The sequence below is a fragment of the Oncorhynchus tshawytscha genome, linkage group LG25 (assembly GCF_018296145.1).
Source record: "Oncorhynchus tshawytscha isolate Ot180627B linkage group LG25, Otsh_v2.0, whole genome shotgun sequence".
Taxonomy (NCBI): Eukaryota; Metazoa; Chordata; class Actinopteri; order Salmoniformes; family Salmonidae; genus Oncorhynchus; species Oncorhynchus tshawytscha.
The window spans coordinates 6,291,013-6,317,195 of record NC_056453.1 but is presented as its reverse complement, the minus strand read 5'-3'; the positions used below and the strand labels follow the sequence as shown (position 1 = coordinate 6,317,195).

The following is a 26,183-nucleotide window of genomic DNA, read 5'->3' as shown; positions in this document are numbered from 1 at the left end:
CCACCTTTTGCTGCGATTACAGCTGTAAGTCGCTTGGGGTATGTCTCTATCAGTTTTGCACATCGAGAGACTGAAGTTTTTTCCCATTCCTCCTTGCAAAACAGCTCAAGCTCAGTGAGGTTGGATGGAGAGCATTTGTGAACAGCAGTTTTCAGTTCTTTCCACAGATTCTCGATTGGATTCAGGTCTGGACTTTGACTTGGCCATTCTAACACCTGGTTATGTTTATTTTTGAACCATTCCATTGTAGATTTTGCTTTATGTTTTGGATCATTGTCTTGTTGGAAGACAAATCTCCGTCCCAGACTCAGGTCTTTTGCAGACTCCATCAGGTTTTCTTCCAGAATGGTCCTGTATTTGGCTCCATCCATCTTCCCATCAATTTTAACCATCTTCCCTGTCCCTGCTGAAGAAAAGCAGGCCCAAACCATGATGCTGCCACCACCATGTTTGACAGTGGGGATGGTGTGTTCAGGGTGATGAGCTGTGTTGCTTTTACGCCAAACATAACGTTTTGCATTGTTGCCAAAAAGTTCAATTTTGGTTTCATCTGACCAGAGCACCTTCTTCCACATGTTTGGTGTGTCTCCCAGGTGGCTTGTGGCAAACTTTAAACAGCACTTTTTATGGATATCTTTAAGAAATGACTTTCTTCTTGCCACTCTTCCATAAAGGCCAGATTTGTGCAATATACGACTGATTGTTGTCCTATGGACAGAGTCTCCCACCTCAGCTGTAGATCTCTGCAGTTCATCCAGAGTGATAAGGGGCCTCTTGGCTGCATCTCTGATCAGTCTTCTCCTTGTATGAGCTGAAAGTTTAGAGGGACGGCCAGGTCTTGGTAGATTTGCAGTGGTCTGATACTCCTTCCATTTCAATATTATCGCTTGCACAGTGCTCCTTGGGATGTTTAAAGCTTGGGAAATCTTTTTGCATCCAAATCCGGCTTTAAACTTTTTCACAACAGTATCTCGGACCTGCCTGGTGTGTTCCTTGTTCTTCATGATGCTCTCTGCGCTTTTAACGGACCTCTGAGACTATCACAGTGCAGGTGCATTTATACGGAGACTTGATTACACACAGGTGGATTGTATTTATCATCATTAGTCATTTAGGTCAACATTGGATCATTCAGAGATCCTCACTGAACTTCTGGAGAGAGTTTGCTGCACTGAAAGTAAAGGGGCTGAATAATTTTGCACGCCCAATTTTTCAGTTTTTGATTTGTTAAAAAAGTTTGAAATATCCAATAAATGTCGTTCCACTTCATGATTGTGTCCCACTTGTTGTTGATTCTTCACAAAAAAATACAGTTTTATATCTTTATGTTTGAAGCCTGAAATGTGGCAAAGTTCAAGGGGGCCGAATACTTTCGCAAGGCACTGTATATATTTTTAAATGATTTTCCATTTTGCTATTTGCCTCATTACTTTTTTATTTCACCTCTATTTAACCAGGTAGGCCAGTTGAGAACAAGTTCTCATTTACAACTGCGACCTGGCCAAGATAAAGTAAAGTAGTGCGACAAAAAACAACAGCAGAGTTACACATAGACAAACGTACAGTCAATAACACAAAAGAAAAATAGAAAAATCTATGTACAGTGTGTGCAAATGTAGAAGAGTAGGGAGGTAGGCAATAAATAGGCTATAGAGGCAAAAATAATTAAAATTTTGCATTAATATTGGAGTGATAGATGTGCAAGTAGAGATACTGGGGTGCAAAAGAGCAAGAGGGTAAGTAGTAATATGGGGATGAGGTAGTCGGGTGTGCTATTTACAGATTGGCTGTGTACAGATACAGTGATTGGTAAGCAGCTCTGACAGCTGATGCTTAAAGTTAGAGAGGGAGATATAAGCTTCAGCTTCAGATATTTTTGCAATTCGTTCCAGTCAATAGCAGCAGAGAACTGTAAGGAAAGGCGGCCGAAGGAAGTGTTGGCTTTGGGGATCACCAGTGCAATATACTGCTGGAGCGCGTGCTACGGGTGGGTGTTGCTATGGTGACCAGTTGAGGCAGGGGGTGCTGAGATGTTGGCCAGGGTAGGGGTAGCCAGGTGGAAAGTATGGCCAGCCGTGGAAAAATGCTTATTGAAATTATCGATTAATGTAGGTTTATCAGTGGTGACAGTGTTTCCTATCCTCAGTGCAGTGGGCAGCTGGGAGGAGGTGCTCTTATTCTCCATGGACTTTGCAGTGTCCCAAAATGTTTTGAAATTAGTGCTACAGGAAGCAAATTTCTGTTTGAAAAAGCTAACCTTAGCTTTCCTAACTGACTGAGTATATTGCTTCCTGACTTTGCATATCGCCGGGGCTATTCGATGCTAATGCAGAACGCCGCAGTCAAGTCTGTGGTGAACCAAGGGCTATATCTGTTCATATCTGTTCTTTGTTCTACATTTTTTGAATGGGGCATGCTTACTTAATTAAGATGGAGAGGAATGCACTTTTGAAGAGAAACTAGGCATCCTCTACTGACTCGATGAGGTCAATATCCTTCCAGGATACCCGGGCCAGATCAATTAGAAAGGCCTGCTCGCTTAAGTGTTTTAGGGAGCATTTGAAAGTGATGAGGGGTGGTCGTTTGACCGCGGACACATTACGTACGCAGGCAATGAGGCAGTGATCGCTGGGGCGATGAAGACAGCAGAGGTGTATTTATCAAATCAAATTTACTTATAAAGCCCTTCTTACATCAGCTGATATCTCAAAGTGCTGTACAGAAACCCAGCATAAAACCCCAAACAGTAAGCAATGCAGGTGTAGAAGCACGGTGGCTAGGAACAATTCCCTAGAAAGGCCAGAACCTAGGAAGAAACCAGGCTATGAGAGGTGGCCAGTCCTCTTCTGGCTGTGCCGGGTGGAGATTATAACAGAACATGGCCAAGATGTTCAAATGTTTATAGATGACCAGCAGGGTCAAATAATAATGATCACAGTGGATGTCGAGGATGCAACAGGACAGCACCTCTAGAATAAATATGAACAGTTTAGGGTTCCATAGCCACAGGCAGAACAGTTGAAACTGGAACAGCAGCAAGGCCAGGTGGACTGGGGACAGCAAGGAGTCATCATGCCAGGTAGTCCTGATGCATGGTCCTAGGTCTCAGGTCCTCCGAGAGAGAGAAAGAGAGAATTAGAGAGAGCATACTTAAATTCACACAGGAGACCGGACAAGACAGAAGAAGTACTCCAGATTTAACAAACTGACCCTAGCCTCCCGACACATAAACTACTGCAGCATAAATACTGGAGGCTGAGACAGGAGGGGTCAGGAGACACTGTGGCCCCATCCGATGAGACCCCCGGACAGGGACAAACAGGAAGGATATAACCCCACCCACTTTGCCAAAGCTCTATTGTGCCATAGCAGTCTCTTTCTGCTGTAAAGTGAGTATCAACAGGTATAATAAACAGATATATGAGTACAGGGAACATAAGGATGAATATATTATTATAGACCTGCTAGATCTACTGTCTCTTTTATATTATGACAGACCAGCTAGATCTGTCTTTATTATATTACAACAGACCAGCTGTATCTACTGTCTCCATTTCACTTTGGCCATTGTTGTGGGCCTGCCCTCCCCTCAACAGCCTCAAATAGGCTATTTCATGTGGGTTGGGGTGGGGCGGCAGACACACGCATCTCACATTTAATTTACATTACATTTTTATATACTGCTTCTAAAAATAAAAATACCTATTTTTTTTTATTATTAATTTCAAACAAGGGCATTAGCATGAGAAGAACTTACCAGCCCAAAACATTTCCTCTCCGTTCAAAAAAATATTCCTCCACTTGGGAATCGCTAAATGAATTGTCCTACAATCTGTCTCACTTTTCCGATCAATTTCTTCTAAAATTGTGTGTACACCTGTATATCTAGAATTCGATTTAGCTTTCCCTGACTCAGTCGCCATACTGATTGATATATAAACAGCTGAATCTGCGCGTTTACCAAACAATGCAGTGCGTAATATGCGTAGCTCCTTCCGGTATAAAACTTCAATAGCGAATGACTCATGGGTTGGTCTTCCAACACATAACCATTGCATATTGCAGTTTACCTCAGCTCATTGGCTATCTACCCAGCTAGATTTCAAGACGATCAGTGGTCATTGGGTTAAAATACAGTCAATCAACGAAACAGTGGTCATATCATTGGTGGACAGTGATGTCATTACTTGTTGTCAAACAACCAGTTGTTTGCAATGAAACCAAACATGACTGGAAAAGTCACGTTTTGTGTGAGTATTTACATCGAATGTGTCGTCGAAAATGGAATGAGATGGAATTCACGACACAAGCGGTTCACAAAATGTTTCGTGTTAGGCTATAAAAACAGATTTTATCAAACAAAAGATAATTCATTGTGTAACAATGAGCATTGGGATTGCAAACAGACGAAGATCTTCAAAGGTAAACAATTTATTTTAATGCAGTTTGTGATTTTGTTAGCCTGTGCTGGTTGAAATAGTTTTTTTTTTATGGGGCTCTATCCTCAGATAATTGCATCGTATTCTTTCCTAGTAAATCCATTTTTAAATCTGACAACGCAGTTGGATTAGCAAGATTCTAGGCGTCGATACATGTGAGACACTTGTATTTTCATGAATGTTTAATATGACTATTTATGTAGCGATCACCGTATGTTGTGGAATTTCAGCCCGCTACCGGGTTCCGTGCGCAGAGAGGTTAATGTTGATGATGTCAGTAATAACCACAGGAAGCTATGGCTGAGCTCTTTAATCACCACTTCATTAAGTCAGGATTCCTATTTGACTCAGCCATGCCTCCAACATTTTCTCATCTCCCACCCCTACTAATGTGACTATCCCAGATACCTCTTTTTCCCCTGCCTGCTACAAAGTTTCTCTCTGCGGGCAGTCACTAAGCCTGAGATGCTAAAGGAGCTCCTGAAACTTGACCCCAAAAAAACCCATCTGGGTCAGATGGTTTAGACCCTTTCTTTTTTAAAGGTGCTGCTCCTATCATCGCCAAGCCTACCTCCGACCTTTTTAACCTGTCTCTCCTTTCTGGGGAGGTTCCCACTGCTTAAAAGCCAGCCATGGTTCGTCCTTTATTTAAAAGGGTGAAAGCTGATCCTAACTGTTACAGGCCTATTTCTATTTTGCTCTGTTTATCAAAAGTGTTGGAATAACTTGTCAATAATCAACTGACTGGCTTTCTTGATGGCTATAGTATTCGCTCTGGTGTGCAATCTGGTTTCCGCTTAGGTTATGGATGTGTCACTGCAACCTTAAAGGTCCTCAATGATGTCACCATTGCTCTTGATTCTAAGCAATGTTGTGCTGCTATTTTTATTGACTTGGCCAAAGCTTTTGATAGGGTAGACCATTCCATTCTTGTGGGTCGGCTAAGGAGAACTGGTGTCTTTGAGGGGTCTTTGGCATGGTTTGCTGACTACCTCTCTCAAAGACTCCAGTGTATAAAGTCAGAACACCTGCTGTCTCAGCCACTGCCTGTCACCAAGGGAGTACCCCAAGGCTCGATCTGAGGCCACACGCTCTTCTCAATTTACATCAACAACATAGCTCAGGCAGTAGGAAGCTCTCTCATTCATTTATATGCAGAAGATACAGACTTCTACTCAGCTGGCCCCTCCCCGGATTTTGTGTTAACCTCTCTAGGGGGTGTGGGACGCTACCGTCCCACCTGGCCAACATCCAGTGAAATTGCAAAAACAGAAATACTCATAAAAATTCATAAAACATACAAGTATTATACATCGGTTTAAAGATTAACTTCTTGTTAATCCAACCACAGTGTCAGATTTCAAAAAGGCTTTACGGCGAAAGCATACCATGAGATTATCTAAGAACAGCGCACAGCAGACAAATCATTACAAACCGTAACCAGCTAAGTAGAGGAGTTACACAAGTCAGAAATAGCGATAAAATTAATCACTTACCTTTGATGATCTTCATATGGTTGCACTCACAAGACTCCCATTTACTCAATAAATGTTTGTTTTGTTCGATAAAGTCCCTCTTTAAATCCAAAAACCTCCATTTTGTTTGCGCGTTTTGTTCAGTAATCCACAGGCTCAAAGGCAGTCACAACAGACAGACGAAAAATCTGAAAAGTATCAGTAAGGTTCGTAGAAACATGTCAAACGATGTTTATAATCAATCCTCAGGTTGTTTTGAGTCATAATAATCAATAACATTTCAACCAGAAAAAAAACCTCACCCTCCTTTTCCACAGCAACCAGTAATCCGGGTCACGGCACCAATGTAACAGTATAGCTTCTGTCCCTCTCCTCGCCCCTACCTGGGCTCGAACCAGGGACCCTCTGCACACAACAACTGACACCCACGAATCATCATTAACCATCGCGCCAGGGAAACAATTACTTCAAGGTCTCAGAGCGTCACCAATTGAAACGCTATTAGCACGCACCACCGCTAACTAGCTAGCCATTTCACATCGGTTACAGATACACTGTCCTTCTCCCAGCACATGTCAAAGCTGCAGGCTAAAGTTAAATCTAGACTTGGTTTCCTCTATCGTAAGCGTTCCTCTTTTCACCCCAGCTGCCAAACTAACCCTGATTCAGATGACCATCCTACCTATGCTAGATTACGGAGACATAATTTATAGAGCGGCAGGTAAGGGTGCTCTCGAGCGGCTAGATGTTCTTTACCATTCGGCCAACAGATTTGCCACCAATGCTCCTTATAGGACACATCACTGCAATCTATACTCCTCTGTAAACTGGTCAACTCCATATTCCCGGTTGCAAGACCCACTGGTTAATGCTTATTTATAAAACCTTCTTAGGCCTCACTCTCCCCTATCTGAGATATCTACTGCAGCCCTCATCCTCCACATACAACACCTGTTCTGCCAGTCACATTCTGTTAAAGGTCCCCAAAGCACACACATCCATGGGTCTCTCGTCCTTCAGTTGCTGCAGCTCACGACTGGAACAAGCTGCAACAAAACACTCAAACTGGACAGTTTTATCTCAATCTCTTCATTCAAAGAATCAATCATGGACACTCTTACTGACTGTTGTGGCTGCTTTAGGAGATGTATTGTTGTCTCTACCTTCTTGCCCTTTGTGCCGTTGTCTGTGCCCAATAATGTTTGCACCATGTTGTGTTGTCATGCGTTGCTGCCTTGCTATGTTGTTGTCTCTCTTTGTGAAGTGTTGTCTCACTTTTCATTATGTGTGTTTTGTCCAATATTTATATATATTTTAACCCCAGTCCCTGCAGGATGCCTTTTGCCAGGCCATCAATGTAAATAAGAATGTTTTTAACAGACTTGCTTAGTTAAATAAAACAGCGTCCTCCACTTGAGCGTGAGGAGTGAGCACGTATATCAGGCTTCATGGCAGGGAGACGCAAAGCCATCCCTTTTTGTAGTGTACGTCCATTCACATGACCTCAGCTACTCAGTGTTCTCCAATTATTTGAATGAGAAAGAATATTATTTAGCTTACCTCTTTACCCATTGTATATCTCAGACACTGTTTTTCACATTGCCCCAATTCCATATGAGAGGATGATGTCATTCCATGATGTCCGAAATCAGCTCTGAAGCAAGAAAAATAGAAACGGACCGAGATAAACTTTTTTATGAGGACCGTCCGTCTGCAGATGTCGGCGCTGCTGGATGTGAGCTTTGCCGCAGCCGGATTCTCTTTTACCCGCATAACGAATAACTCATTTCCGCCATTGTTACAATACCAGTCTTTTACATTTCACATAGTTAAGTTTCAACAATGCACTCCAGACGTTGAAGTTAGCGCACTCGGTGAATGAATCAGTATAGATATTCAGTTGGATTTCTGCTGGATTTCTAGCAAATCGGCGCTAGCTAACTGACGTTGCTGGCTGCACGAGAACCACTGGACGCTGTAGCTGTGTGGCTAAACTAGCCAGCTACACTAACGAATGGCTAGGCTTCTCACCATTTTCCATCAACTTGCTGTTTTTAGACGAAAGATACATTTTCGTTTTATGTTTAAATACTCACAATCCATATCATCTCTATTCACGGGTATTATAGCGCAGTTTATCGTATATCCAGATTAAGTCCGATTCTCATGTGTCCTGTGTGTTGGTAACAGCTGATGCTAGTTACCAGGAGAAACATCCACCAATAGCGAAAGCCCCTTTGTGTTGGACACACCCATGAGGAAGAGCACCATGTTTTGTGTACACTGCCAGTCTAAACAGACCAGGCCTACAACAGCGGGGAAGTATACTTTGCCTACCCTTACTAACTATAATAAATTATATTCTGGCCATATCAGAGCTACAACTTTTTTTTTCAATAAAAATGAGAAATTTAAACAGCTAATATTTAGCTTGAAAAGTAAGAACCAGGGCAGGGAGCAGCCTGGGACATAGAGAACAGAAGGTTTGTTAGATTAGATGCCCAGTTGTGTCCAAATGTCCTCAAAAGCCATACTGCAACCCTGAATCAGAGTGGGAAAATGACACCACAAAAACATAATTAAACTCCCCAAATGCATTTTGTGGAGGACTGTCAAAAGTTGAACACTGTTTTATTTTTTATAAATCAATGCATTTATATAAAAAGGGCAAAGGGATCTGAAATGAAACCATTGTAAATGTAAACCTCACAAGAAGGGCACCACCTGACCTAGTTACAGATACTCAATGAGCCAATACACCTGGTTAACGATCCACTGTCACCAAAAGGCCTGGGCTATGTTCAAGTTCATTCAACAGTTGTGAATGGTTTAGAACCGAGTGCTGCAGACATAAATGAATGAGAGCATTACAAGCATGGCGACTAGGAGGACTATTGTGTTTTGTGCACTTAACACAACAGTCACTAGCAGCCAACACACATTCTTGACATGTTCACAAAACTACAGTGAATAGCTGTCCAATGGTATAAGATTGTTGAGAACTTGGAAAGGTAAACGAGACAAAAGCTTTGTGTAACGCCCCAGTCCTGAATGTAGCCCAGGTACAGCCACCTTCTGTTTGCACAAGACCAGGGCCAACCCATAACACCTACCTACCCTAGGGTGTTCACAGATCTGAAAGAACTAGATGTGAAAGCTATAGGCATAAGTCCACAGGCCAAAACCATATCGCTTAGATGTGTCCAGTCATTTGGGATCTGTGAACACGAAAAGGGACTGGGGCTAGGGACCAACATGGAACCAAGCCCTGGTTGTTAGTTAGAATAAGCTAAGACACGGTTGCAGTCTAGAGCACTCAAAGAGCAGAAGAGAGCATAAAAGAGTGGGATCGTTTTCAAAGAAATCAACTTGACATTTGAAAGGACTTATTGGTACAGTGCATTCAGAAAGTTCAGACCTTCACTTATTCCACATTTTGTTACATTACAGCCTTATTCTGAATTTAATTCAATTGTCCCCCTCTCAATCTACACACAATACCCCAAAATGACAAGGCAAAACCAGAAATGTTTGCTAATTCATAAAAATAAAACTTAAGTATAAAACGTACATAAGTATTCAGACCCCTTACTCTGTACTTTGTTAGAGCACCTTCACTGCAGATGCTCTCATGCTCTGTCAGGTTGGATGGGGTGTGTTGCCACACACAGCTATTTTCAGGTCTCTCCAGAGATGTTCGATCGGTTTCAAGTCCAGGCTCTGGCTGGGCCACTCAAGGACATTCAGAGCCTTGTCCCAGCGCAACTCCTGCGTTGTCGTAGTTGTGTGCTTATGGTCATTGTCCTGTTGGAAGGTGAACCTTCAACCCAATCTGAGGTTCCGAGCGCTCTGGAGCAGGTTTTCATCAAGGATCCCTCTGTACTTTGCTCTGTTCATATTTCCCTTGATCCTAACCTGGCAGTCCCTACCGTTGAAATACATCGCCACAGCGTGATGCTGCCACCACCATGTTTCAACGTAAAGATGGTGCCAGGTTTCCACCAGACCTGACTCTTGGCATTCAGAGAATCTTGTATCTCATGGTCAGAGTCCTTTAAGTACCTTTTGTCAAACTGCAAGCGGGCTGTCATGTCCTTTTTACCAAGGAGTGGCTTCCGTCTGGCCACTCTACCATAGAGGCCTGATTGGTGGAGTGCTGCAGAAGGACAACCATCTCCACAGAGGAACTCTGGAGCTCTGTCAGAGTGACCATCGGGTTCTTGGTCACTTCCCTGATCAAGGCCCTTTTCCCGATTGCTCAGTTTGACCGAGCGGCCAGCAGTAGGAAGAGACTTGGTGGTTCCAAACTTCTTCCATTTAAGAATGGAGGAGGCCACTGTGTTCTTGGGGACCTTCAATGCAGGATACATTTTTTGGTACCCTTCCCCAGATCTGTGACACAGATCTTGACACAAACCTGTCTCGGGGCTCTATGGAAAATTCCTTCGACCTCATGACATGCTCTGACATGCACTGTCAACTGTGGGACGTAACATAGACAGGTGTGTGCCTTTCCAAATCATGTCCAAGCAATTGAATTTACCACAGGTGGACTCCAATCAAGTTGTAGAAACATCTCAAAGATGATCAATGGAACAGGATGCACCTGAGCTCAATTTCGAGTCTCATAGCAAAGGGTCTGAATACTTATGTAAATAAGGCATTTGTTTATTTGTAATCAAATTGCTAAAATTTCTACAACATTTTTTGCTTTGTCATTATGAGGAAATAAATTAACTTAATTCATTTTAGAATAAGGCAAAATGTAACAAAATGTGGAAAAAGTGATGGGGTCTGAATACTTTCAGAATGCACTAAACACTTTAATTTTAGATAAATAAAATAAACATTTTAGGAAGTAATTGGTATTGTCACTGTCAAATAAATGAATAAATAAATTTACTTTAGGACATTACTCAGTCTTAGGACATTACGCACGCTTGAGTACGACCACATCTTTGAACAAATCATGGTTGGCCATCACAACTACAGGCAATAGATAGGCCAAGAATAACCCTTTAAATAGTCCACATTTCAAAACGCAACCCAATTCATCCACACTCAAATATTGTTCCAAAATAAAAACATTATTTAAAATCAAGTTGATTTCACTGACCCCAAAAGGTAAAGCTCAGGCTATGGTAATAAGGTGTTATTTGCAGACAACTAGATTTCCCTTAATGTAATATGAGAATTTAATAGGCCTGCGTCTTTGGGTGAGAGGTCAAATCACCAGTGTTTCCAGGTCAATGTAAGCTGTAAAAATATCAGACTTTGGGGTATGGCTTTCTGGCACCTGGCTTAAAGCAACCTTATATACTGAGCTTGTTTTGTGAGTTTAGGGAGGGTGGGGAAAGATTCAAATGGACCACAAGTCCAAATGACCTAAAACACATATTAAAGAAAAATAAAACAAATAACTTAAATAGAAGTGCTAAAACAATAGTTATTTGAGCCCTTTCATTAACCAGAAATAAAGCAGGGTGGAAGCGAATCCCAGCCCACCCCAACAGAAAAGGAGAGAGAGGAATAACAGTAATACCATTTTGTCATCAAATGATTCATAGATGTACAGTTCACTTAGGTCAGACTCCGCCCACCCCAACCTCCCTTCCCAGAATTCTATAGTCATTGCCCCCCCCAGGTCTGTGAGCCCCGTCCACCCTCTGTTTCAAGTCTGTCTGTACTGGAGGGAGAGCTCTCATCTGTCTCAGTGCATCCCCTGTCCTCCTCCTCTGCCCTCTTTAACTGCTCTTCTTTTCTCCTGCGCTCCATCTCCCACTCTACAAAGGTGTCAAAGAGGCTTGGCCAGGCCTCGTCCTCGCTGTAGTTGCTCAGGTCCGGCCCGATGGCCTGCGTGAAGTTGAGGAACATGTTCCAGGTGTCCCGCGAGATGCCTCGCACACCTGACGGGTTCTCGCCCAGGAACTCCAGCCAGTGCTCGAGGATGGCTGGCGTGTCCTGCGTGAAGACCAAGCGCCACAGCGCAATGGCGATGTCACGCTGCAGCGAGCGCTGGCCTTCATCAGCGTCCAGGCCGAACTGGAAGGTGAAGCGGTACAGCTCCTTGAAGTTCTCCTCACCCTGCGCCTCCAGCAGCATGAAGGGGAACCGGGAGCAGATGCCCTCGAGACTGTCTGCCTTGATCGCCCTGCATCCGTCTACAAACTCCTTCCTATAGACAGGTGGAGGAAAACAGGGCTGCGTTATAGACCACAACACAAGGTTATTATAAAAAAGAAAATTAATCATGAAAAAACTATTTAGACAACTTAAATAAAATAATTAACAACACTGAGACGATATTTGACTTAAACGAAATCAAATCATCATGAATTGTTCAGTTTTATTGTAAACTTTTTGTTTAGTTTTATTGTAAACTTTGGCAAAAAAATCTAACAGGGTTTTCAAGAGATTCAAGCTACAGAATCTGGCTGGTAAATGCTGCCAGAAGATGGTGTTGTTTCAAACTTAGTGCGTCACTATCACTTGCTAACAGGGTGGGAAAAAAATGTAGCTAACTTGACTCTTCTTACATGTACTACCAAAGTTAAAAAGCATTGGATTGGTGTAAGCATGGGGAGAGTTTGCTTCCACCATATTTTTTTGCACCAGTCTTGGTGCTATTCCTTTTGAATCCAAGTCACATTGAGATTTACTTTGTAATTTCAACCTAACCTATGACCTGACCGATCACCTTTAATATTACTGCCTTCTCTGTGGTATTTGTATTTATTAAAGATCCCAATTAGCTGCTGCCTTTCCTGGGGTCTAGCAACATAAAGGCAGTTATATACCCTCAGGCCACTACCCTACCACATATCTAGAATACAAAATCCATGTGTACGTGTGTGTAGAGTGTGTGTCTTATCAGGTGTATGCGTGTGTGTCTGTCTCTTCACAGTCCTCGCTGTTCTATAAGGAGTATTTTTTGTCCGTTTATCCTAATTTCCTACTGCTTGCATCAGTTACCTGATGTGGAATAGTTCCATGAAGCCATGGCACTATGTGGTAACATCCCAAAAAACACAATAACAAACAACTCTGACAAATGGTTCCGAGCCTCCACACATGATTTCTGTCCAACACTAAAACTATAACTGCAACTAAATAATATTAAAAAAACTAAATATAAATATTTTTGCGAAATAAAACTAGCAAATCAGGTCTGAAAACTAACAAACTAAATTTAATAGAAATAAAACTAATATAAAAACACAAAACTTTAACCTTGCTGCAACATAATGTCAACCTTTGAACCAGGCAATAAGCCTTAAATAAGCCTTATGGAGAAAAACCTGTCCGTGACAACCTGGGGCAATTTCAAGCCAATAAGCTCAGTTGAGAAACTCTTACCATCAAACTGATAAAACATCACCTAGGCCTCACCATAAACAAGTCAGGTAAAGTAAGCAAGGAAATAACTGTGCCGTCTTGGTCTCTCAACTCTTTGTCAGTATGATAACGTGCAGCAGGCCCAGACACTTTACAGCACAGGGAGAGAAAGGGCAAGATACCCCTGAGATAAACTTGACCACATCCTGTCAACCTGCCATATTGTGCTTCTGTCGCTTCAGCACATGACACCCTGGCCAGATATGTCCTCTGATATGCCTTTTTTCCCCCACCCCATTTTATACTGCAGACATTAAATCAGACCTGGTCTGAACAGCAAAGCAACAGTAAAACTTTCAAAGTTTAGGTAGCTCAGATGGGAACATTTTGTTTTATGTAAAATGATTGTAATAGGTCAAATTTTCAGACTAGGTACAACATTACATGACAATTGATGAGACAAAATCATCTGAGGAATAGACCATCAGAAAGACACACTGTCCACTCCATACTCATCTCAGCCACTTATTACAGAGTGCAGTGTCAGAGCCAGAGACTGATTCTATTTGTGCCCCCTACCTGTCAACTATAAAGTGTGAGCTACAGAGCTGCTGAAGCGAGTGGGGGGGCAGCCAGAACAATGTTAATTGAAACACTGCACAGTAACAGGAAACTAGCCTAAAACAGACAGTGCATGGCAGCCGTAGACATTTCTGAATTTGATCAGAGTTTAGCATCAGACATTATGAGCTAATATGGTCTCTTTTGAACCAATACTTCTCAGAAGATATTCTCTGAATATCAGCAACAACACATTGATGTAGCGTTTTCTTTGTCTCATGCCTACCCCTTCCCATTCACAACCCATCTCTCACCTTGTAAACTTGCACATGGTGGCAGCCTGAAACTTCCAAGCGAGGACCAGCACACGGAACTCGGCGGGGTCCACGTACAGGTCGTTGCAGAACCTCTCCATGCCCTCCTCCAAGATAGACTCCTCCTGCGGGTCCTTGTAGCAGCAGAAAAGCTCCTCGATGCGCAGCAAGGATGGCCCCTCCCTATCTGCCCCCGAGTGCTCCTCATTCCTCAGGTCCCCAATCATGGCCGATGTGGGGATCATCGTGGTCTCCACGGTAACCTCCAAGGCATTCTTGGTGCCATTGAACATGAGCTCACTGGAGGCCTTGCTGCTCAGGGAGCTGGGCTCCTCCTTGTGTCCTCCTCCCCCACTGCCTCCCGTGCCCCCGCATTTCTTGTGGTGGGACTTGGACCCAGGCTCCTTGTCGCCACTCTTGCTCCCGAGCGAGGACGATGGGTTCTTACACTTGGTGACACACTGGCCCATGTCGCTCGCTTTGGTTCTCACGGTCTGTCCTCCCCTCCTTCAGGCCCTGCCTGCCCCACCTAGACGCCTCTGCTCTGGCCTGGTGAGATGTCTCAACATGCCCTTGGGCCCTGAGACAGAGGAGGAGTCCAACACAGTCACACAGAGTCAACAATAACAGTGACAATGAATCACTGGATCAACAAAGCTGCTAGTCACAAAGGGTCAAAAGCCACAACACTAAGGTGATAATTACTAGAGAAAACAACCACTAAATGCTAGTTAGAAAAACATATGAAGATCATACAGTAGGCTACATCACCACCAACGAAGAAGGGTGGAGGGCCTGGCAGCTTTTTGAAGCCTGGCCCTGGTACCATAGAAGCTGGTACTGTACCATGGAGAGGAGGGGGGGTCCAAATCAAACTGGAGGGCTGTATAAGTACGAAACACTTATAGAGAGGAGCCTTATATAGCATGGATTATCATAGAAACAGACTAAAATACTTAACAACAAGATGTTTTTAACCATAGAAACCACAATATAAAACAATTAGAAGTGGTCTGGCTCATACATACTACTAGCCTACACAATACCCTACCAGAGTAGTTCAGAGATAGAGCAAGAAAAGGGTTGGTGCTGAGAAATACTTACAGACACTTCCTCAGAATGCATTGACCACTCTAGATGAAGGTGTCATCTTTTTCTGCTCCATTGTAGTGACCGCAATGCTGAATGACACACACCATCTTGTCACCATAAGCATATGTCATACAGGGGTGTTGTTCTCCCACATGTAGATTCAGTTTGTTTACTTGCTGTGAATTTGTCATTTGAGATCGAGAAAGCAGTCAGTTACTACGTAGCAGGGTATTCCCACAGCAAACTATAGCAACAAATATGCCTAAACCTTCTCCTTTGTGAGAGCTTTTAATTATATACATTTGAAATATTCTGTGACTCATGAGAAATTCATGATAGCTTCCAGCTGTCTCAAGATTCACAAGCCACCTAGCAATAGTCATGATTTGATGATGAAACACTTAGCTACAAGAGAACCGCCCCTGATCACATTTAGCTATTGAAACTATTCATGAGGAATGGAACCTCCGATCTAGTTCCCCGTGGACATGTACAGGTAAAAGCTTGCAGTGCTTTCAATTATAGAATGGGGTGAACATTATGGCAAATGGAGATGATTGTTTTAGCTAGCTGAATAGGAACACATCTACCATTTCAATACTGACGGGAATATCTAGTTAACATAGCTATCTACGTAACTATTTAGTTAGCAACCCATTTATCAAAATAACACTGCCAGAAATAATCTAAACTAGCTAGTCTAGCTAACGTTAACTCATCTGAACGCGGCGTTGGCAAGTTGCGTCTTTTAGTTTGACCAACTGACAACATGCTGACCTAATCAACATGACTGTCTAACAACTTCAGTAGCTAAATTCCCTTGGCTTGCTATACTTCGCCATCATCATACCCTAGCTAGTGGCTGTCTAACTAGCACGTCATCATGTAGCTAGAGCGCTAACTTTACAGATAACGTTATCTAGCTAGCATGCCAAAGCTAAACACTTGTTTAGATAGTGAACAACAAACGTACCTTTTAAAAAGAAATGATTGTCTAGAAAATCGCGTACATCACTCCAATAACATTAGCTAGTAAAACAAAACGTTAGCTTGCTATCTTGGGACACGACACAAACAAACATCCCCACATAGCTAAAAAGATAGCCAGCTAACGTTAGCTAGTCAGCATCATAAACAAAACCGAGCGTTTCAGTTGACTTTCGCCTGATAAGAACGCACCTGGTTTGCAAACAACCGCCATAAACGACTGACTTCTACTTTAAATTGACTGCTAAATCAAACAACTCAGATGAACCAGTACGAAAGGCTTACAGTTTCTTTGTGTTTCGCCCTTATGTGGACATTAAGGGAATATTCCCTGCATCACTTCCTCCCCGCAGAGCACCCCACCAGCGAGACGTCTAGAAAGCTATGATAACCACTGATCTACATGGATAAGGATGGGCTCCCCTGTTTAGATTTAGTTAAACCTTGAAGTGGCTGGCAAAAAAATCAAACGAACAGGAATCAACATGATGTAATATTAGGTGAAATCTTCTTCCTCTTTTGGTTTGAACTTGAAGGGCTTTGAAAAGCGAATTACATTTGGACTTTTGAGCTCCCGAGTGGCGCAGCGGTCTCAGCCACTACATGTTTGTGATAGAGGCATCACTACAGACCCTGGTTCGATTCCAGGCTGTATCATAACCGGCCGTGATTGGGAGTCCCATAGGGCGGCGTACAATTGGCCCAGCGTAGTCCGGATTGGTCGTCATTGTAAATAAAGGTTAAATAAAAAATTAAATGGTTTCGGAGCGACTTCGCAACCCACTGATTGCTGCGAACACGTTAATAAAATTACGTCAGTGTAATCGTCATCTCTATGCGACATGTTGACTAAAAAGCGCACAGCAGGTAGGTCAAGTAATTCATAATACGACTATTCTGCAAATCAGCATTAGGAATTAATGTTATTCTAATGTTGACATACACCGTTAGATATTCCTGTCCTATATGTTCCAATTACATTAAAGATAAACATGTCATCATTAGCCAGGTATATTGGCTTGTCACCCTGCTAGCTCTTTTTTAAATGTTGAAAAACCAGGATACATACAAGAAGTATACAAATAGATAATGATAACATATGCTAGGGGGTACAACAAATGACATATTATACAACAACCTTAAAAGAAACACATATTGATTGTTTTAACAGCTTTCTTAGAAGGATGCTCAAATGTACTGCTCGAATTACTTATAGAAAACACGGAAGTGTTTTTTTATTAGTGAATTTATGAATATGACATTTTTCCATTAGCACAATTAGATTTATGAGATAAAATAGTTTTTCTTCATCCTTATTATGGTTAAGGAAACCCGAGCAGCACATTCTCCCATAAAAAAAGTCACCCTGCTTGCTCACGTTTGCCCGTGTTCATCAGCGTGATGCAAACCCCAGTGAGCTAATCAAAATTAAATATACTTATACACTTTTCTGAAAATCAGTTAATTTAATTCTAGTGTACATACGATCAATGTCACCAGGGATGGTCTGTATGTGAAGGACTCTACTAAGCTGATAGCTATCTTGTGATTCTAGTCCCTGCTACAATGAAAATAAAACATTTCCGATGTTATATTACCACCTAGTGGTTTATTTAAACATGCGAGTACATGTATTATTTTCCCACACTTTCCAGCAGTAAACCTACTTCTGTTTCAGTAATAATTCAAAGCAGTTAACTCATATCCATATATATATATATATGTGTTTTCACCTATCCAATGATGTTTGATCAGTGGTTATATCATTTCAAACAGGGTCCCAGTCTGACTCCCTGCATATATTCTTCATATTCCCTGCTTTGTAATTGTTTTTAGACCAAATGACATCTGCCACACGTAATCAGGTCCTGTCACTGTATATGAGGGTATTTCGGATCGCCCGGGGCTGGCAGTCCACACTCCCACAAGAGACTGAGAGCGAGAGACGGTACATTGTCCAGGAGGCCCAGACCCTCTTCAGACAGAACCAACAGGTACAGATAGTAGGGATGGGCATTTGAAATTATTTGACTGTTCGCATATATATTTTTTCAAGTACTCGGAATGGAAAAAGCATTTTTGGAGAACGATCAATAATTGTCCAAGACCATATATCAGGCTATATATCAGATATAGGCCTTTTCTAGTCCATCCCCTTCTATCGGCAATGCCGATAGTCCCTTTACATAGCAAAACTGCTGCTATGCCAGCCACCTCTGGCATAGCAGCACTGCACAATGCTGAGGAATGTCTAGCTGGGAAAATCAGTAGTAGTAGTAAGCTTGCTCATTCTCCAACAGAACAGTGCACTGTTGAGAAATGGATTCATTGAGACAGTGACCAAAATCAAACTCCTGTTGCAAATATTAGTTTAGTTAATTCACTAACAATAAGTCTTGTGTCGACGTGCCCGGACATGCATGCATTAAGCAAGCTAGCTAGCTAAGCAGATAAATATGACTTGCAGTGGTGGAAAAAGTACCCAATTGTCATACTTGAGTAAAAGTAATGATACTTTTATAGAAAATGACTCAAGTAAAAGTGAAAGTCACCCAGTAAAATACTACTTCAGTAAAAGTCTAAAAGTATTTGTTTTTAAATGTACTTGAGTATCAAAAGTAAATGTTATTGCTAAAACATACTTAAGTATCAAAAGTAAAAGTATAAATAATTTACATTTTCTTGTTTTTTAAATTCATGGATAGCCAGGGGCACACTCCAACACTCAGACATAATTGACAAAACTTTATTTGTCACATGTGTAGATTTTAGCGTGAAATGCTTACTTACAAGCCTTTAACCAACAATGCATTTCAAGAAGATTTAAGAAAATAATCTCAGCAAAAAAATAAATGTCCTCTCACTGTTAACTGCGTTTATTTTCAGCAAAGTTAACATGTGTAAATATTTGTATGAACATAACAAGATTCAACAACTGAGACATAAACTGAACAAGTTCCACAGACATGTGACTAACAGAAATTGAGTAAAGTGTCCCTGAACAAAGTCAATATCTGGTGTGGCCCCAGCTGCATTAAGAACTGCAGTGCATCTCCTCCTCATGGACTGCACCAGATTTGCCAGTTCTTGCTGTGAGATGTTACCCCACTCTTCCACCAAGGCACCTGCAAGTTCCCAGACATTTCTGGGGGGAATGGCCCTAGCCCTCACCCTCCGATCCAACAGGTCCCAGACGTGCTCAATGGGATTGAGATCCGGGCTCTTCGCTGGTCATGGCAGAACACTGACATTCCTGTCTTGCAGGAAATCACGCACAGAACGAGCAGTATGGCTGGTGGCATTGTCATACTGGAGGGTCATGTCAGGATGAGCCTGCAGGAAGGGTACCACATGAGGGAGGAGGATGTCTTCCCTGTAAGGCACAGCGTTGAGATTGCCTGAAATGACAACAAGCTCAGTCTGGTAATGCTGTGACACACCGCCCCAGACCATGAAGGACCCTCCACCTCCAAATCGATCCCGCTCCAGAGTACAGGCCTCGGTGTAATGCTCATTCCTTCGAAGGTAAACGTGAATCTGACAATCACCCCTGGTGAGACAAAACTGTGACTCGTCAGAGAAGAGCACTTTTTGCCAGTCCTGTCTGGTTCAACGATGGTGGGTTTGTGCCCATGGGTGACGTTGTTGCCTGTGATGTCTGGTGAGGACCTGCCAACAGGCCTACAAGCCCTCAGTTCAGCCTCTCTCAGCCTATTGTGGACAGTCTGAGCACTGATGGAGGGATTGTGCGTTCCTGGTGTAACTCGGGCAGTTATTGCTGCCATCCTGTACGTGTCCTGCAGGTGTGATGTTCGGATGTACCGACCCTATGCAGGTGGTGTTACACTCGGTATGCCACTGCGAGGATGATTAGCTGTCTGTCCTGTCTCCCTGTAGCGCTGTCTTAGTTGTCTCACAGTACGGACATTGCAACTTATTGCCCTGGCCACATCTGCAGCACTCATGCCTCCTTGCATCATGCCTAAGGCACGTTCACGCAGATGAGCAGGGACCCTGGGCATCTTTCTTTTGGTGTTTTTTAGAGTCAGTAGAAAGGCCTCATTAGTGTCCTAAGTTTTCATAACTGTGACCTTAATTGCCCGTCTGTAAGCTGTTAATGTCTTAACGACCGTTCCACAGGTGCATGTTCATTAATTGTTTATGGTTCATTGAACAAGCATGTGAAACAGTGTTTATACTCTTTCCAATGAAGATCTGTGAAGTTATTTGGCTTTTTACAAATTCTTTGAAAGACAGGGTCCTGAAAAAGGGATGTTTCTTTTTTTGCAGAGTTTATTTACCAATTAGACTAAAATAAAAAGTAACAATAACGAGACTATATACAGGGGGCATCGGTACTGAGTCAGTGTGTGGGGGTACAGGTTAGTTGAGGTAATTTGTACGTGTATGTGGGGGTGAAGTGACTATGCATAGATAATAAACAGCGGGTAGCAGCAATGTACAAAAGGATGGGGGGGTGTCAATGTAAATTGTCTGGTGGCGATTTTATTAATTGTTCAGCAGTCTTATGGCTTGTGGGTAGAAGCTGTTGAGGAGCCTTTTGGTTCTAGACTTGGAGCTCCGGTACCGCTTGCCGTGCGATAGCAGAGAAAACAGTCTATAACTTGGGTGACTGGAGTCTCTGACAACTTTATTAGTTTTCCTCTGACACCATAAACTATCAAAATAAAGTTGCACACTCCATGTATAAACTCCCAGCAATTTATTGGGTATTTACCACTGTTTGGGCATCACTATGCCTTCCTCAGGGTAATGTCATGAATACTTGACCCAGGTTATGTAGACAAACAGTGCAATTAGTGCAACCAATGACAATAGTGAGGAGTGTGTCATAATGATTAAGTTAATTCAAATTAATTAATGAAACTGTAAAAAAATAGTATATGGCATATTAAATCTACTACGCTATTGTTATCATATAGAAACATAATGGAATATTTTACAACATATTCACATCAACATACATTGTTTCATTCAATTTCACATAATTTTCTATTTCATATTTCTTACATGTAATCTTTTGGTTCAACCTTAATGTTTAAGGAGCATCATCAAACAGGGGGAACATATTAGGTGTATGCTAATAAGCTGTTGAAAGAATATATCAATATATAAGACTTGTTCATAAAGGAAAAATGTTGTTCATAAGAAGGGCCTGAGATCAAAGTCCCCGCCTATTTTATACAGGCCCTGGATGGCAGGAAGCTTGGCCCCAGTGATGTACTGAGCCGTTCGCACTACCCTCTGTAGCGCCTTACGGTCAGATGCCGAGCAATTGCCATACCAGGCGGTGATGCACCGGTCAGGATGCTCTCGATGGTGCAGCTGTAGAACCTTTTGAGGATCTGGGGACCCATACCAAATCTTTTCAGTCTCCTGAGGGGGAAAAGGTTTTATCGTTCCCTCTTCACAACTGTCTTGGTATGTTTGAACCATGATAGTTTGTTGGTGATGTGGACACCAAGGAACTTGAAACTCTCAACCCGCTCCACTACAGCACTGTCGATGTTAATGGGGGCCTGTTCAGCCCTCCTTTTCCTTGAGTCCATGATCAGCTCCTTTGTCTTGCTCACATTGAGGCAGAGGTTGTTGTCCTGGCACCACACTGCCAGTTCTCTGACCTCCTCCTTATAGGATGTCTCATCGTTGTCAGTGATCAGGCCTACCACTGTTGTGTCGTCAGAAAACTTAATGATGGTGTTGGAGTCGTGTTTGGCCACGCAGTCGTGGGTGAACAGGGAATACAGGAGGGGACTAAGTAAAAACCCCTGAGGGGTCCCAGTGTTAAGGGTCAGCGTGGCAAGCGTGACGTGTTGTTGCCTACTCTTTCCACCTTGGGGTGGCCCGTCAGGAAGTCCAGGATCCAGTTGCAGAGGGAGGTGTTTAGTCCCAGAGTCGTTAGCTTAGTGATGAGCTTCGTGGGCACTATGGTGTTGAATGCTGAGCTGTAGTCAATGAACAGCATTCTCACATAGGTGTTCCGTTTGTCCAGGTGAGAAAGGGCAGTGTGGAGTGCGATTGAGATTGCGTCATCTGTGGCTCTGTCAGGGCTGTTTGCCAATTGGAGTGGGTCTAGGGTGTCCGGGAGGATGCTGTTGATGTAAGCCATGACCGGCCTTTCAAAGCACTTCATGACTACTGACATGAGTGCCACTGGGCGGTAATCATTTAGGCAGGTTGCCTTCGCTTCCTAGGGCATAGGCACTATGGTGGTCTGCTTGAAACATGTAGGTATTACAGACTCGATCAGCGAGAGGTTGAAAATGTCAGAGAAGACACTTGACAGTTGGCCCGCGCATGCTTTGGGAACATGTCCTGGTAATCCATCTGGCCCAGCGGCTTTGTGCATGTTGACTTGTTTTAAAGTTTTTGTTCACATCGGCTACTGAGAGCATTATCACACAGTCATCCAGAACAGCATGTGTGTTCAGTGAGTCTGCCAGATCAGAGGCAGTAGGGATGACCAGGGATGTTCTCTTGATAAGTGTGTGAATGGACCATTTTTCTGTCCTGCTATGCATTCAAAATGTAATGAGTACTTTTGGGTGTCAGGGAAAATGTATGGAGTAAAAAGTACATTGTTTTCTTTAGGAATGTAGTAAAGTAAAAGTTGTCAAAAATATTAAAGTAAAGTACAGATACCCCCAAAAAAGTATTAAGTTGTACTTTAAAGTATTTTTACTTTTGTACTTTACACCACTGGTGACCTGTTAGCAAAGATTACGATAACTAACCCTTTTATCTGTAGTGTCAGCTAGCTAGCTATATTGGCTACTGTGCTAGCTAGCTGGCTAGATAAACATTGTGCTAAGATATCAGATAGAAACTATTAGCCAATATCATTTTGAACATGCTCCATTTTCGGCAACAAGCCATCTGACTTGCGGTGTAACTTTAGCTATTTACTGGTGTGTTTATCTGGCCAGCCGCAATCATATCCGTAAATTGACAGTATTGTCGTAATAGGGAAATTAAGTGTTTTTAAAATGCCTAAATAAAGGTTGACAATAGGTTTAGATACCTAAGAATATTCCTGCATATTTATAGACCAAAAAAATATGTGGATCAGCGTGTCCACAGTTTTTATGTGAGTGAAGTCATACGTATAAAAAAAATCACAACCGCTGTGATGGAAACAGGAAGTTACGGTACAGTTTTGTAAATGCCGACAGATTATTTGTTAATTTGAAATTGATCTTTTTGCGTTGGTAAAATGTGTTATGCAAGAAATGGCAGTGGAAAGGCCATTATGCGCAAATATTGATATGACTTGGAGTCACGTGATGATATGGTGTGTGGCCCTCACACTTTGACTCGGGAACCATGCAGTTTATTGGGCTACAGATGAAAAAAATAAGTATACTGAACAAAAATATAAATGCAACAATTTCAACGATGCAACAATTTCAACGAGTTACAGTTCATATTTGAAATCAGTCAATTTAAATGGACTTCACAGAAGTTGCAGGGACGCAACCATGGGTCTGAGAGGATATAGGCCCATCCAATCAGAATGACTTTTCCCCACAAAATAGCTTTATTACAGCCAGAAATACTCCTCAGTTTCATCAGCTGTCCGGGTTGCTAGTCTCAGACTATCCAACAGGTGAAGAAGTCGGATGTGGAGGTCCTGGGCTGGCGTGGTTACACGTGGTTTGCAGTTGTGAGGCCGGTTGGACGTACTACCAAATTCTCTAAAAACGACATTGTAGAGTTGGCTTATGGTAGAGAAATTAACGTAAAATTCTCTGGCAACAGCTCTGGTGGACATTCCTCCAGTCAGCATGCCAATTGCATGCTCCCTCAAAACAAACTTGTGACATCTGTGGCATTGTGTTGTGTGTCAAAACTGCACATTTTAGTGGCCTTTTATTGTCCCCAGCACAAGGTGCACTTGTGCAATGATCATGCCTTTTAATCAGCTTCTTTCTATGCCACAACTGTCACGTGGATGGATTGTCTTAGCAAAGAAGAAATGCTCATTAACAGGGATGTAAACAAATTTGTGAGAGAAATAAGCCTTTTGTGTGTGTGGAGGGAACGGTTAGAACGCAATTGAGTGATTGAGACACAGGGGAAAGTGAATTTAGGGAGATGAACGGTGTGATGCTTGGCTTGGTTTCTTTTTTGTTGTGCCCCGCAAATGCACATGTACAAATTGAACTCTAGAGTCGAAGCAAATTCACTTTGTCTTCAAGACAAAATGTAACTTGCCGGTTCAGGTAGCCACAAAGCTCATTCCACCAAATAATTTTACAATATTTGAAAAAAAATGTGATCTTTGGTTAAAGATCGAGATTTGACGGCTGTTCGAGTACTCTATTATTCATGCCTATCCCTAAAAGATGGCCCTAAAGGTTGTCTGGTGTAGCTCAAATTCTTCTTTATCTGTTCTGTGTATCCCCTTTAGCTGACAGATCATACATCAATAAAGAAGTGCATAGACGAATGTGAGGCAAGGATAGGAATTGGTAAGTGTCAACGACAGCCTGGTTGATGTTTTTAATGATTTAATTTAGCAATGTATCAGGTGTGAGAATGTGACATTTTTCTCCACTCTAATTTGCAGGTCTTCATTACAGGAATCCCTATCCAAGACCTGTAAGTGACAGACATCTAAACCAGAACAAATGTTTCTCTTTCAGGAACTATTGTCTAATGTAATGGTTTTATTTTGGTTCTTTAATTGCAGCTCTACCTGCCTGTAATGGGACTGGCAACCCAGAAAGGCAGGAAGCTGAAAGCACAGCAACGCATGAGGAAGCAGGCCAAGCCGGTTTACTTACAGTCACATGACGAAGACAATTGAGACTAGATTAACTCATGTTGCCAAGGACAGGAAGACCGTCACTGGCTGATCTCAGGAGGAGTTGAGTTCATATGACCACTCAGCTGTAGATGACAAAAGTAAATTATATCCAATGTTCATCACGCACATCAATGTTCATCAAGCACATTTCAATGCGCACTGCAGGATCCAATCCATCATGTCTGTGCAACAGTATACTTTACCGAGTATATGTATGCATGCATTTCCTGACAAAAGCTGTTATGTAAATGTCAGTCTTGTCTGTCCCGTAAGATAGTCAGCCAAAAAGATGTATGATATTGTTTTGACTATTTATTCTTTCAATAAATTGAGTTTTGATAAATGCCACTCCTCTGCATTCATGCTTTCAATAAATAAATAAAAAGACAGATGAAATCTGTCAGGTAGAAAAATACTTAGATTCCTCAGTACTTTTCCGATACTTTTTATCCAGTAGTTCTGAAAGTGATCCCGATAATGTTGTACTTCACCATCACATCATTGTTCTCTAGCCTCTGTAGCATGCACAAAGAGAATTAAAAAATAAAAACTCTGTAGTGTTCATGAGCTGTGCACATGCATGGCTTCACCCCACAACCTCATTGGACAACGCAGTGCCAATCGGACCTTGCGTCCCACTTTAACCTTGCAAGCTCATTGGGCATAATTCCACCTGCAAATCAACATTGTCTGTCATGCTTGGTTCTGGCTAATTCCCTTTGTTGTACAGACTGGTAGAGCAATCAAGCTATTGTGATAATGTAATTTATACAATGGAAAAGTTATAACCTACTTACTGTATGTTTGCATCAAATGACCTATCCTTTAAAGTCATGTAATGATTACAGTGCCTTCAGAAAGTATTCACGCCCCTTTACTTTTTCCACATTTTGTTGTGTTACAGCATGAATTTAAAATGGATTAAATTGAGATGTTTTTGTCACTAAACACAATACCCCATAATGTCAAATTCAAATGTTTGACATTTTTTACAAATTAATTCAAAATGAAAAGCTGAAACGTCTTGAGTCTATAAGTATTCAACCCCTTTGTTAATGGCAAGCAGTAAAGATTTGCTGAACAAGTTAAAAGTTGCATGGACTCAAAATAAGCAGACATTGAATATCCATTTGAGCATGGTGAAGTTATT

General features: G+C 42.1%; 3 protein-coding genes across 7 annotated transcripts in view; 1 reads left to right on the top strand and 2 right to left on the bottom strand.

Annotated features, from left to right (window-relative positions):
* LOC112224105 (katanin-interacting protein-like) overlaps positions 1-8,105 on the bottom strand; it is a 50,118-nt gene extending 42,013 nt beyond the window's left edge. Inside the window, 1 exon segment of the mRNA XM_042305894.1 lies at positions 7,475-8,105. Coding sequence (XP_042161828.1) covers positions 7,475-7,486 — 12 coding nt within the window. The 5' untranslated portion in view covers positions 7,487-8,105.
* A 2,456-nt stretch (positions 8,106-10,561) lies between these two features.
* On the bottom strand, positions 10,562-16,814 carry LOC112224101 (DCN1-like protein 3). Of its 4 annotated transcripts, none has more exons than XM_024387415.2 (4): positions 16,190-16,814; positions 15,229-15,305; positions 14,125-14,704; positions 10,562-12,089 (listed from the first exon to the last, which is right to left on the bottom strand). In XM_024387415.2, exons 3-4 carry the CDS (start codon positions 14,592-14,594, stop codon positions 11,543-11,545), a joined length of 1,017 nt encoding a protein of 338 aa, XP_024243183.1. In that variant the 5' UTR covers positions 14,595-14,704; positions 15,229-15,305; positions 16,190-16,814; the 3' UTR covers positions 10,562-11,542. The 4 variants fall into 4 exon arrangements, with proteins under 4 accessions (XP_024243183.1, XP_024243184.1, XP_024243182.1 ...); XM_024387416.2 differs by having other exon boundaries at positions 16,489-16,814; XM_024387414.2 differs by lacking the exon at positions 16,190-16,814 and adding an exon at positions 14,881-15,007 and having other exon boundaries at positions 15,229-15,357.
* Positions 15,633-25,381, top strand: lyrm1 (LYR motif containing 1). Of its 2 annotated transcripts, none has more exons than XM_024387419.1 (5): positions 15,633-15,712; positions 18,040-18,197; positions 24,635-24,695; positions 24,794-24,825; positions 24,917-25,381. In XM_024387419.1, the coding sequence occupies exons 2-5, from the start codon at positions 18,045-18,047 to the stop codon at positions 25,031-25,033; spliced, it is 363 nt and encodes a 120-aa protein (XP_024243187.1). In that variant the 5' UTR covers positions 15,633-15,712; positions 18,040-18,044; the 3' UTR covers positions 25,034-25,381. The 2 variants fall into 2 exon arrangements, with proteins under 2 accessions (XP_024243187.1, XP_024243186.1); XM_024387418.2 differs by lacking the exon at positions 15,633-15,712 and adding an exon at positions 16,956-17,070.
* Positions 25,382-26,183: the final 802 nt, after the last annotated feature.

Excerpts from the sequence above, each read along its gene's own strand:
- LOC112224101 (XM_024387415.2), bottom strand. The coding sequence starts at position 14,594 with ATGGGCCAGTGTGTCACCAAGTGTAAGAACCCATCGTCCTCGCTCGGG. Across the intron at positions 12,090-14,124 it reads ACCATGTGCAAGTTTACAAG|GAAGGAGTTTGTAGACGGAT; the intron begins GTGAGAGATGGG and ends ACCTGTCTATAG.
- lyrm1 (XM_024387418.2), top strand. The coding sequence starts at position 17,046 with ATGTTGACTAAAAAGCGCACAGCAG. Across the intron at positions 18,198-24,634 it reads TCTTCAGACAGAACCAACAG|CTGACAGATCATACATCAAT; the intron begins GTACAGATAGTA and ends TATCCCCTTTAG. Across the intron at positions 24,696-24,793 it reads TGAGGCAAGGATAGGAATTG|GTCTTCATTACAGGAATCCC; the intron begins GTAAGTGTCAAC and ends TCTAATTTGCAG.